This window comes from Camelina sativa, unplaced genomic scaffold (assembly GCF_000633955.1).
Source record: "Camelina sativa cultivar DH55 unplaced genomic scaffold, Cs unpScaffold00799, whole genome shotgun sequence".
In the NCBI taxonomy this organism is placed as follows: domain Eukaryota; kingdom Viridiplantae; phylum Streptophyta; class Magnoliopsida; order Brassicales; family Brassicaceae; genus Camelina; species Camelina sativa.
The window spans coordinates 1-12,624 of NW_010921927.1; the positions used below are offsets into that span (position 1 = coordinate 1).

General features: G+C 38.9%; 2 protein-coding genes across 3 annotated transcripts; both read left to right on the forward strand.

Annotated features, from left to right (window-relative positions):
• Positions 1 to 19: 19 nt before the first annotated feature.
• Positions 20 to 6,051, forward strand: LOC104773942 (piezo-type mechanosensitive ion channel homolog). The gene is made up of 8 exons (XM_010498614.2): positions 20 to 1,027; positions 1,144 to 3,623; positions 3,709 to 4,104; positions 4,215 to 4,373; positions 4,617 to 5,126; positions 5,219 to 5,369; positions 5,443 to 5,587; positions 5,678 to 6,051. The coding sequence occupies exons 1-8, from the start codon at positions 160 to 162 to the stop codon at positions 5,820 to 5,822; spliced, it is 4,854 nt and encodes a 1,617-aa protein (XP_010496916.1). The 5' UTR covers positions 20 to 159; the 3' UTR covers positions 5,823 to 6,051.
• Positions 6,052 to 8,573: 2,522 nt separating this feature from the next.
• Positions 8,574 to 11,268, forward strand: LOC104773943. 2 transcript variants are annotated; one of them, XM_010498615.2, is made up of 4 exons: positions 8,602 to 9,464; positions 10,255 to 10,462; positions 10,569 to 10,698; positions 10,798 to 11,268. In XM_010498615.2, exons 1-4 carry the CDS (start codon positions 8,746 to 8,748, stop codon positions 11,073 to 11,075), a joined length of 1,335 nt encoding a protein of 444 aa, XP_010496917.1. In that variant the 5' UTR covers positions 8,602 to 8,745; the 3' UTR covers positions 11,076 to 11,268. The 2 variants fall into 2 exon arrangements, with proteins under 2 accessions (XP_019098332.1, XP_010496917.1); XM_019242787.1 differs by lacking the exon at positions 10,569 to 10,698 and having other exon boundaries at positions 8,574 to 9,464; positions 10,798 to 11,025.
• The last annotated feature ends 1,356 nt before the right edge of the window (positions 11,269 to 12,624 follow it).

Consider the following 12,624-nt stretch of genomic DNA (forward strand, 5'->3'; position numbering starts at 1 on the left):
TATGCATCATTGTCTCCGATTAGTGTGTTTGGATTTGTATATCTCCTAGGCCTTGTCATCTGCACAACTTTCCCAAAGTCTTCTTCAATACCGTCGAAATCATTTTTGATTTATACTGGATTTTTGGTGTCTGCGGAGTATCTTTTCCAACTGTGGGGCATGCAAGCTCAGATGTTCCCTGGGCAAAAATATGCTGAGTTGTCTTTCTACTTGGGTCTTCGAGTATATGAACCTGGATTTTGGGGTATAGAATCAGGTCTACGAGGCAAGGTGCTGGTCGTTGCTGCCTGCACTCTGCAGTATAATGTATTTCGTTGGCTAGAAAGAACACCTGGTTTAAATATCATCAAAGGAAAATATGAAGAGCCGTGTCCACTATTTGTCTCTGCAGAAGACACTACTGCAAGTGTTTCCAGTTCTAATGGTGAAAATCCATCGTCGACTGATCATGCTTCTAAATCAATGAAACAAGGCGAGGCAACGAGTAACTCATGGCCTTTCTTCTCTCCCCGTGATAGTCAGGCAGCTGATTTTTTGCACCCCAAAACTGGAGGCTCTGAAAGTGGCAGTACTAGGAGATTTTCATTTGGTCACTTTTGGGGAAGCATCAAAGAGAGTCACAGGTGGAATAGGAGGAGGATTCTTGCATTGAAGAAGGAGAGGTTTGAAACACAGAAGAATCTGTTGAAAATTTACTTGAAGTTTTGGATAGAGAATATGTTTAATCTCTATGGCCTTGAGATAAACATGATTGCACTGCTTCTTGCGAGTTTTGCTTTGCTGAATGCCATCTCCATGGTATATATTGCACTGCTTGCTGCATGTGTCCTCTTGAGAAGACGCCTAATTCAGAAACTATGGCCTGTCGTTGTTTTTCTGTTTGCATCAATTCTCGCAATTGAGTACGTTGCCACATGGAATAGCTTTTTGCCTTCAGATCAGGCCCCAATTGAAACTAGTGTGCATTGCCATGACTGCTGGAGTATTGCAGCTCTCAACTTTAAGTTTTGCCGGGAGTGTTGGCTTGGTATGACCGTTCAAACTTATTAAAGGACTTAGTGTTCTTTATGCAATAATTCTTTATTTGACAGATCCAAGAATTAGGTACTATTTGGAGAAGCTTTTTCTATTTTTTTTTTGCAGGACTGAGAGTTGACGACCCCCGGACACTTATTAGCTATTTCGTGGTATTCATGCTTGCTTGTTTCAAACTTCGGGCTGATCACATATCCAGTTTCTCAGAGTCGTCGACATATCATCAGATGAAGTCTCAAAGAAAGAACTCATTTGTCTGGAGAGATCTCTCCTTCGAGACAAAGAGCATGTGGACTGTGCTTGATTACCTGAGGCTTTATTGTTACGTCCATCTGCTGGATGTTGTACTCATTCTGATTCTAATCACAGGAACTCTTGAGTATGACATTCTACATCTGGGTTATCTTGCATTTGCGCTTGTTTTTGCCCGAATGCGACTGGAAATACTGAAGAAGAAAAACAAAATATTCAGGTTTTTGCGGGTGTACAATTTTGTTCTCATCATCTTTTCTCTCGCATACCAGTCTCCCTTTGTTGGAAACTTCAATGATGGAAAATGTGAAACAGTTGATTATATATACGAGGTGATTGGATTTTACAAGTATGACTATGGATTTCGAATCACTGCAAGATCTGCTCTCGTTGAGATCATCATATTTATGCTAGTATCTCTTCAGTCCTACATGTTTTCCTCCCAGGAGTTTGATTATGTCTCGCGGTATCTTGAAGCAGAGCAAATCGGTGCTATTGTGCGGGAGCAAGAGAAGAAAGCAGCACGGAAGACCGAGCAACTGCAACAAATTCGTGAGGCTGAGGAAAAAAAACGGCAGCGGAATTTGCAGGTGGAAAAGATGAAATCTGAAATGCTGAACCTGCGGGTACAGCTTCACAGAATGAATTCTGATTCTAATTTTGGAGTTGCTTCTCCGCGCACTGAAGGTCTAAGAAGGAGAAAGAGTCCGTATCTTATTTCAGATAGTGGCGCAGCCAGTCCTGAGATTGACGGAGTGGTCCACAAGAAAGAAGAGCAGCTTATTGACGAGGATTCACTGTATCCTTTTGAAGCTCATGAGTTTCCTATGAGTACCACTCCAGAAGCACCAGATTCTCCACAGTGTTCATTTGGAGCATCTCCTTGTGAGATAACTGAAGTTCAACAGGATCTTGATGTGATGTCTATGGAACGTGAAAGAAAGGAAAAGTCTGAAGTAAAGGAGAATCCGTTGATTTCTGCGGTGCAACTCATCGGTGATGGTGTTTCTCAGGTACAATTTATTGGAAATCAGGCAGTAAATAACCTTGTGAATTTCTTAAACATCTCACCGGAAAATTCAGATACAAATGAGCAGTCTTCTGTTGATGATGAGGTGTATGATGAGATGGAAAGTCAGAAAAGAAAACACACACCTTTTGAACGGTCAACATCTCTACAGTCTGACAGGAGTAGTGATGGCACTAGCTTTCAGATAGGAAGGATCCTTCGACATATTTGGTCTAGGATGCAGTCCAATAACGATATTGTCTGCTACTGTTGCTTCATTATTGCGTTTCTGTGGAACTTCAGTCTGCTTTCCATGGTCTATCTAGCAGCACTGTTTCTATATGCCCTCTGCGTTCACACTGGTCCTACTCACATCTTCTGGGTCATCATGCTAATGTACACAGAAATTTATATCCTGCTCCAGTATTTATACCAGATTATAATCCAGCACTGTGGTTTAAGCATTGATGCACCTCTTCTTCATGAATTGGGATTTCCAACGCAAAGAATCAAATCATCATTTGTTGTCAGCTCGTTGCCTCTGTTCCTTATTTACATCTTTACGCTCATACAGAGTGCTATAACAGTAAAGGATGGTGATTGGGTTCCTTCTGCAGATTTTACTTCACGCCGGAATGCCCGTGGTAGCCAGAAGGATCTTACAAGAATTAGCTGGAGCGAGAGAATCTATGATGTGTTCAAGAAGCTAAGAGATAGTGTCAAATTGGTGATCAGAAGCATCTGCCGATATTGGATATCTCTGACACGTGGAGCAGAATCCCCTCCTTACTTTGTTCAGGTGACAATGGATGTTCACATGTGGCCTGAAGATGGAATTCAGCCTGAAAGAATTGAATGTAGAATGAATCAGTTGCTTAGGCTTGTTCATAATGAGAGATGCGAGAAGGGAAACCCTGATCTCTGCCCTTACTCTAGCAGGGTTCATGTACAAAGTATAGAGAGGAGTACAGAGACCCCAAACGAGGCCTTAGTTGTTCTAGAGGTTGAGTATGCTTCTCCCACGAATGGGTGTTCTTCTGCAGAATGGTACAAATCACTTACCCCAGCCTCTGATGTGGCGAAAGAAATTCGTAAAGCTCAACATAGTGGACTTGTTGAAGGAACTGGATTTCCTTACCCCATTCTCTCTGTGATTGGTGGAGGAAAGAGAGAAACTGACCTCTATGCCTACATATTTGGTGCTGATCTGATCGTCTTCTTTCTGGTTGCCATTTTCTACTCATCAGTCATAAAAAATAAAAGCGAGTTTATTGATGTATATCAGCTAGAAGACCAGTTCCCATTTGACTTTGTCATTATATTAATGGTAATCCCATTCCTACAAGTTTTGTTTATCTCTTCACACCCGTTTTGTATCAGTCCCCTAACCCGATGAAACGCTTTTATGGCAGGTTATCTTCTTCCTAATTGTTGTTGATCGGGTCATCTATCTTTGCTCATTTGCGACTGGAAAAGTGGTATACTATCTCTTCAGTCTTATTCTCTTCACGTATGCAGTTACAGAGTATGCTTGGAGCATATATCCTACCCAGCAACACGCTGCTGGCTTGGCCCTCAGATTGATATTTCTTGCCAAAGCAATGTCGCTAGCTCTCCAGGCCATACAAATCCGCTATGGACTACCTCATAAAAGCACCTTGTATCGGCAGTTTTTGACAAGTGAAGTTTCACGGATCAATTACTATGGTTACAGACTTTACCGTGCTCTTCCTTTCCTGTATGAATTGAGATGTGTACTTGACTGGTCTTGCACAGCCACATCACTGACAATGTATGACTGGCTCAAGGTATGTCGTTTGATCCCATGCATTTGTTTCTGGAACCCTCGCTATGTTCATGGATGATTCATGTTTAGTTTGAATACACTGCCAAGGGCTTAAGTTCTGTTCCTTTGCAGTTGGAAGATGTAAATGCGAGTTTGTACCTTGTCAAATGCGATACAGTTTTAAATCGAGCAACACATAAACATGGGGAGAAACAAACAAAAATGACTAAATGCTGCAACGGGATATGTCTGTTCTTCATCTTGTTATGTGTTATCTGGGCTCCTATGCTGGTAAGAATTTTCTTACAACACAACTTACTCACTGTTTTTGTAAAGTATTTTCATTTGGAGTCTTAATTATCGTTCTTGGGATGGATAGTACTCATGATGCATAGATGATTAGATGCTTATATAGTTATATGTATCGGAAAAGAAAAATTATGTGCTGGCTTTAACCAACAATTCTCAGTGATGACTTACAACTTGAGTATTTGGTGAGTCATTTGTTTGTTGGTAACGGCTTTCTCCTTCCAGATGTATAGCAGTGGTAATCCAACAAACATTGCCAATCCTATAAAAGATGCGAGCGTTCAGATTGATTTGAAAACAGTCGGTGGAAAGCTTACTTTGTACCAAACAACCTTATGCGAGAGAATCTCAGGGGATAACATTGATCTCGGGCTAGATCTCGGATCCCAAAGCTTCTTGCCAACATACAACAAAAATGACATCCAGCTGATATGCTGCCAAGCTGATGCAAGTGTTTTATGGCTTGTCCCTGACACAGTTGTGACCAGATTTATTCAGTCCCTTGACTGGGACACAGATATGGACATCACCTTTTCATGGGTTCTTAACAGAGACCGACCCAAAGGCAAAGAAACTGTAAAATATGAAAGAAGTGTCGACCCTCTGGACCTTCCAAAACGCTCTGATATACAAATGGTTCTCAACGGATCAATGGATGGATTTAGAGTGCATAATTTGTACCCAAAGTTCTTCCGTGTTACCGGTTCTGGCGATGTCAGGTCTTTCGAGGATCAGGTAAATCTTGTCTGCACAAGCCAAGAATTATATACCAGATAATGTTTCCTGTATTAGCTTATACTTCCAATATTGTAATGTTGTTGCTACAGAAGGATGAAGTGAGTGCAGACATACTCATGAACCATGCAGATTTCAAGTGGTGGTGGTCATTCCATAATCTTAAAGCTTCTGAAAATATCAGCGCTTGCGAGGGTATGGATGGACCAGTTGCTATCATAATGTCTGAGGAAACACCCCCACGTAAGTTAGCTCTTCTATTTCAATTGTTTGTTCAAGACTCATGTTTTATTAACAATAGCGGAAATATTTGCAGAGGGCTTTCTGGGTGACACCCTCAGCAAATTCAGTATATGGGGACTCTATATAACATTTGTACTAGCCGTCGGGCGATTCATCAGGCTTCAATGCTCTGACCTGCGTATGAGAATACCTTACGAGAACTTGCCTTCGTGTGACAGGTAACATCTGTAAACATTTGTTCAGGAGTTTTGCTTTTCAATGATACTCTCAATCTCTAAGAGATTAAGACCACTCACTGTTGATTGTAGATTAATAGCCATATGCGAGGATTTATATGCGGCAAGAGCAGAGGGTGAGCTTGGAGTAGAAGAAGTTCTATACTGGACGCTTGTGAAGATATATAGATCCCCGCACATGCTGCTTGAGTATACAAAGCTAGACTACGATGCTTAGGTCCAACAAGTCTCTAACAGTATAGAAACACTTTGTTATATTTGTACATACTGAGAGAATGGTTCTGAGGGATTTTTTGTTTCTTCTTCTTCTCATCATCTTTTAGCTGATTGTTGTATTGTAAGAGCGATTCATGTAGGTATGACATAATGAAAAGAGAATTTATGAGAGAATTTAACTCTTAAACACACTTTTACAAAATTAATAGCACATACACAACTTTTTGCTATCGAGACACTTTATTAGTGTATAATAGACTCAAATCATCCTCTAAATATAGATTGTTTAGTTAAAACAGGCATATTAAAAAATAGTTACTTTTAAAAAGTTTAACTAATCATAAATAAGATTAAATAATATAAAATATAAAATTAATTTTAAAGTTGTATAGAAAGTTGGAAATATCCTATATTATGAAACAAAAATACTTATCTAAACATACTATATTATGAAATGGAGGGAGTATATTCCAAACACTCATATTCCTATCCCACAACTAAGATGAGATTTACTATTTACTTAAGACTTTCAAACCCCCCATCATCATCCTCCCTTTTTTTTTTTTAGCATACCAATAAAACACTTCACCTAACTCACAACAACGTAGTTTTTCTATCTATCATAAAAAACCTCATTTCTCTCTAAAAAAACCTAAAAACCCCTCTCTCTTCTCTCTAGCCAAAAACTGTCGCCACTAAGGTGACCGACTCCGGTAGCTTCTTCAGCACCGGAGTCGGATTTCTCTCTTTAATTTCCCTTTGTTTCTTTTTTTAATCGGCGCATCCATATTTTTTTCTTCCAACGCCATCAGATCTAGAATTTTAAAGCTTAGATCTTCCTAACCTTGGGTTCAGCTTCTTGGTTTTTGTTTTCTCCGTCAAGTTTACCTTCAAATCTGGCCGGTTCATGGCTGAGGCAGTCCAAATGATACTTCACTGCCTCTGATGAAGAATCTTCACCAACGCAGATCGAGATCTCCTTACTGTTTCTCAAAAGTCGTTTTTCCTGAATGGTCTCTCGGCTTTGGTAGTGTCTCACCGCCCCTGGTAGCTCCTCCGTGAAGCAACATAAAGGGTCCCACGACATGTTCATTCGGTTCTAACTTGTGGTAAAGGAAATTCTTACAAGTTAATATGTTGTGTGTTTTTTCTTGTCTCAGATTTGTTTTAATTGTCATTTTAAGATTTAGATTTTAATTTTCTTTTTTTGGATCTTTTGATTCTGTTCTGGAAAGTAAAGAATGGATGTTTGTGTAGTCTGTCTGTCTGGGTTGTTTTCCCTTAGCTCGCCTTATTTGGTTTTAAGTCTTCAGAAGTGTTTTATGTACTCCTTGGCTTTAGTCTTTGGAAAGATTGTTTTCCTTGTTAGCTCTTTGTATTTCACATACAAGAATATTATGAAATCCTATTGAGGGAAAAAAAAAAAAAAACTCACAGCAAGGCTCTCTCTCTATTCCAAATCCTTTGTTCTTCTCTTTTTAACTTTTTTTTTTCTTTCAAAACAAACTAAAACCGATGATTATGATATGAATTCCTAATTTAATACTACTAGATACTACATATTACTCCAATTTTAAATTACAGAGCAGTTGGTCCACATCACATATGCTTGAAATCAATACCAAAAAAAGAAAGAAAATTGTATTATGATTTATGAATGAGGAGGTCCTCCATGTCAAAATAGGGCGGGCCCCAAAGCTCTGCTGTATAGCATACCATGCATTATTTTGAAGTACAAAACAACCTAACCTAATTTATTAATTTGCAAGAGAAAATCCATTTCAATTTAATTTCTGGGAGTTGTTAGTAGGCCTGGGCATTCGGTTAACCATTCGGTTTCGGTTCGGTTGTATTCGATTTCGGTTATTTTGGATATAGTAATATAGTAACCATTTGGATATTTTTGAAATTTCGGTTCGGTTCGGTTCGGTTTCTTTCGGTTCGGTTTCGGTTTGGTTATTTAAATAAATAACCATAACTAACATAAATTATATTAACATTAACCAAATAAACCAAATATAACCAAAACTAACCGAATATAACCAAAATTAACCAAATATACAATAACAAAAATACAAAAAAGGGAAAAATATGGATTCAATTTTACAAAATAGTATTTAACTTTGTAAATTCAAAATAATAACATTTACATATATTGATTATTTAAAATATTTAATTGTTTTGAATCTAGAAATAATTTATATTTTAAGTTTATTTTATAGTTTTGCATAATATTAAGTATATAATATTTGATATCTTCTAGGTTTTCGGATATTTCGGTTAACCATTTAATTGTCGGTTCGGTTCGGTTCGGTTTCGGTTAGTTTGGATATAGATTTTTACTAACCATTCGGGTATTTGAAGAATTTCGGTTCGGTTCGGTTTGGTTTTTTTCGGTTCGGTTTCGGTCGGTTATTTGGTTATCGGTTATTTTGCCCAGCCCTAGTTGTTAGTTTCCTTTTCCGTTAATTATTTCTCTTTAAAAAAATGCTCCCTTCTCGTCCTTTTCACAGTAGTGGTTTAACGTCCATAATTGTATACAAACTTTTTAATTAGTTCGTAAAAAGTATTTAAAATCTTTAAAATATAAACGATGAGCTGATAAGCCACGTAAGCCAAGACCAATTTCTAAAAAGAAGAAGCTTGCCTCTTTTTTGTAGGACGCTCTAAAAATCTCTGAAAGCGTCCATAATCTCTTCCTTACCTTGTGTGTATCATATGATTCCAAAAATTTCTCTATATCTCACTTCTGAATAAAACCACCCCAACCAAAAAAAAAAGAAAGAATAAAAAGAAGAATACTATATAATTACATATCTCTCTCTCTCTTTCTCATTCTCTTAAAGTATGTATGTACTCTCACTATTTTTAGACAATATATAAACTTAAATGCGATCGCCCTTTTCTGGCTAGCAGCTGATATCATGTTGAACCTCATTAGTTTCCTCCGGCGTCGACTCCGGAAAGCCAGAATCTCCGTCAACCACCACCGTTCTCGTGATGGCTCTACCCTCGGTTCCCCTGAAAGCCGCCATCATCATGTGTTTTCATCCGCAGCCGCTATCCACCCAAACCCGGAGAAAGCCATCACAGTGGCCACCTTCAACGCTGCTATGTTCTCCATGGCTCCCGCCGTTCCCAACAACACGGGTTTGCTGCCACTCCGCTCCAAGTCATCCGTTGACCGTCCCAAGAGCATACTCAAGCCCATGAGCCCCGTCTCCTCCCCTTCTCATCATGACTCCAGAAAACAACAACAACTGAGGTTTGCCAAATCCAGGCTAAGGAGGGTCTCCATCAATCTCCCCGACAACGAGATCAGCCGCCAGCTCAGCTTCCGGGAGGATCCTCAGCACTCTCCCCTCAGGGCTGCTTCTCTCTCTTTCTCCGGAGAGATCGGTCTCCGGAGCACCAGAACGGCTCTGGAAGTGCTGAGGGAGCTAGACGCAGACGTGCTGGCTCTGCAAGACGTCAAGGCCGACGAGGCTGACCAAATGCGACCACTCTCGGATCTCGCCGCCGCGCTGGGGATGAATTACGTCTTCGCCGAGAGCTGGGCGCCCGAGTACGGCAACGCCATTCTCTCCAAGTGGCCCATCAAAAACTCCAATGTTCTGAGAATCTTCGACGACACTGATTTCAGGTTTATATACATATATTAATAACTAACTCCTCTCTTCTTTATCAACTAAAGCAAAGAAAACAAAACTAGCTAGCTCCTCTGTTTCTCTTTTGTAACTTTATAAAAAACAAAAATTGAGTCAAAGATTATATAACTACGTACGTAGTATTAGTTACCTTACCTCCTAATAAGAAGCTAGTAGTAATTAGATTAAGGATAGATAAGAAATATTGTGGGTTCAATCCAAATCTTTCTTTTATCTAAAATTTTTATATTATAAATTGATTATGATGTGCGGCGACTTTTGTACCAATAAGAACCTAGTAGTCATGGTCGTCTCGTGAGAGTATCAAATACATTACAAACACATATGCACAAACACGTATAAACAATGCACACTCAGTTTTTTTTTCCTGTGAATTGACTCTCATAACAGCTGTATATTCTTAGGGACAGCTTCGAATGTCAATACATATACTTTTGTCTGAATTTTTATTATTGTTATTTTTAGTATAAAGATATCTCATGGCCGGGGCTCCTGTGACATATTTTCTCGGCAAATTTCTTTCTTTCTACCAAATTCACAATAAATAAATGTCTTTTTCTAAAACTATATAATTTTAATCAAAATGGTGGCAGACAGAGAAAAAGGTGGTGGTATTATTTGCGTGTTAGTTAGTATAAATTTTGTTTTTCCTGTAAGAAAGATACCTAGCTTAGCTAGTGCGTACGTACGCGTTCGATTTTGTTGCCCCTTAATTGATAATTATATTTTTTTATTAGGGTTCATTGATTGATATTTTGATTATAGGAACGTGTTGAAGGCGAGCATAGATGTTCCGGGGAGCGGGGAAGTGGAATTTCACTGTACTCATCTTGATCACTTGGACGAGAAGTGGAGAATGAAGCAAGTCGATGCTATTATCCGATCTACCAACGTACCTCACATACTCGCTGGTGCTCTCAATTCTCTCGACGAATCCGATTACTCCCCTGAGAGATGGACCGACATCGTCAAGGTATGTATTTGTTGTATGCATTATCATTAGCAATATATATTATGCATCTAGTATTAATTTTTAGCTGTTCGTTCGTTTAATTTCAATTAATCAATCTAATATATAGTACTACGAAGAGATGGGTAAGCCGATACCAAAAGCGCAAGTGATGAGATTCTTAAAGAGCAAAGAATACACTGACGCTAAGGACTTTGCTGGAGAATGCGAATCTGTGGTTGTGGTCGCCAAAGGCCAAAGTTAGTGAGCGTACCGTCAAACAACTGCGCTAGCTGTTAATTAATTTCTTATCTTGGTTAATTAATTATAGTCTTAATCACCAATGAAACGTATGACAGGTGTACAAGGGACATGCAAGTACGGGACACGCGTTGACTACATACTTGCTTCCTCGGACTCACCGTACCAGTTCGTGCCAGGGTCATATTCGGTGTTGTCTTCAAAAGGAACCTCGGACCATCACATAGTGAAAGTCGATGTTGTCAAAGCTAGATCGATCAACGTCGACGAGCAACGACCGATTAGACCCAAACAGCAGAGAGTTTCAACGACTATGTATAATAATAACTCGTCTCTCACAAAGGCCTCGTGGAGGACGCATTACTATAAGGCGTGAACAATCTCTAGACTATATATATACTAGAAAATGTTTACATTACACGTACGTTTTTTTTTGGAATGCTTATTAACACAATTTGAGATCCGTGTATCATAGCTGCGGATGTCTCTGTGCTGGCCCATGAAGTCTGATTTACTTTCGCGTAGCTATTTTTTTTTACATTCTTTTGGTCTGTTTTAATGTTGGCTTGTTTAACCGNCTACCGTCAAACAACTGCGCTGTTAGTTTCTTATCTTGGTTAATATTTAATTAGAGTCTTAATCACCGATGACAGGTGTACAAGGGACATGCAAGTACGGGACACGCGTTGACTACATACTTGCTTCCTCGGACTCACCGTACCAGTTCGTGCCAGGGTCATATTCGGTGTTGTCTTCAAAAGGAACCTCGGACCATCACATAGTGAAAGTCGATGTTGTCAAAGCTAGATCGATCAACGTCGACGAGCAACGACCGATTAGACCCAAACAGCAGAGAGTTTCAACGACTATGTATAATAATAACTCGTCTCTCACAAAGGCCTCGTGGAGGACGCATTACTATAAGGCGTGAACAATCTCTAGACTATATATATACTAGAAAATGTTTACATTACACGTACGTTTTTTTTTGGAATGCTTATTAACACAATTTGAGATCCGTGTATCATAGCTGCGGATGTCTCTGTGCTGGCCCATGAAGTCTGATTTACTTTCGCGTAGCTATTTTTTTTTACATTCTTTTGGTCTGTTTTAATGTTGGCTTGTTTAACCGATACGTATTATTGTATGCACGAGTGAATAAAAAACTCTTCCTTAATGAAGATTAACTTTCTTTAATAAATTGACGGAAAAAGGAAGAAGAAATGGTCCAAGTTGGTGAGTTGATAAGATATGACTTTGAAGCTAAGTCCTTAATTTGCCATAACTGTGACTCGAGTTTCTATACGGCCTCGAGCTAAGTTAACTTCATTCGCAGGCTACACAACTGTAACATGATTTTATAGATAAATGTCCTTTATTTGTAGAGGCAAAATAGATATAACTATTTTTATCGATCGTGTAAATAAATCTCAAACCATGTAGTTGTACTTGTAGGTGCAAATATATTAAAGAAATTACTACACCGAGTAATGGATGACTGAATACTGGGGACAATAAAGATGAAAAATAAATCTCTCCACATCTGATACTAGTATAGGAAAGCAATAATAATGAATCGGCCGGGTAATACGAGTACTCTTGAAGAGTCTTCTCAGAGGCGGCAGAGGTAATAAGAAGGTAAGGTTTTAATTTCTTTGAATATACATTCTCTCTTTTGTTAGCAACGATCGAGAAGACTCTTGCAATGAAAGATTACAGAGGATATAGGAACTATGGAAAACATCAAAATCTAAGGATCCGCCTTTTGAACTCGAAAGTGCGTATTAATAAGACAATTAATAGAAAGCGAGAGAGAGAGAGAGAGAGCGATTGATAACAATTCATTAAAAAGCAAAGAGGTTCAAGATTGCTACTTTAGGTCCCAATTGTTAATAGATAAGAGAACACCTAGTAAAAATAACATC

Coding starts and splice junctions, on each gene's coding strand:
- LOC104773942 (XM_010498614.2), top strand. CDS start 160: ATGCAAGCTCAGATGTTCCCTGGGCAAAAATATGCTGAGTTGTCTTTC. Junction 1,028..1,143: donor TTGCCGGGAGTGTTGGCTTG/GTATGACCGTTC, acceptor TTTTTTTTGCAG/GACTGAGAGTTGACGACCCC. Junction 5,370..5,442: donor GTCTGAGGAAACACCCCCAC/GTAAGTTAGCTC, acceptor AAATATTTGCAG/AGGGCTTTCTGGGTGACACC.
- LOC104773943 (XM_010498615.2), top strand. CDS start 8,746: ATGTTGAACCTCATTAGTTTCCTCCGGCGTCGACTCCGGAAAGCCAGA. Junction 9,465..10,254: donor TTCGACGACACTGATTTCAG/GTTTATATACAT, acceptor TTTTGATTATAG/GAACGTGTTGAAGGCGAGCA. Junction 10,699..10,797: donor TGTGGTCGCCAAAGGCCAAA/GTTAGTGAGCGT, acceptor AACGTATGACAG/GTGTACAAGGGACATGCAAG.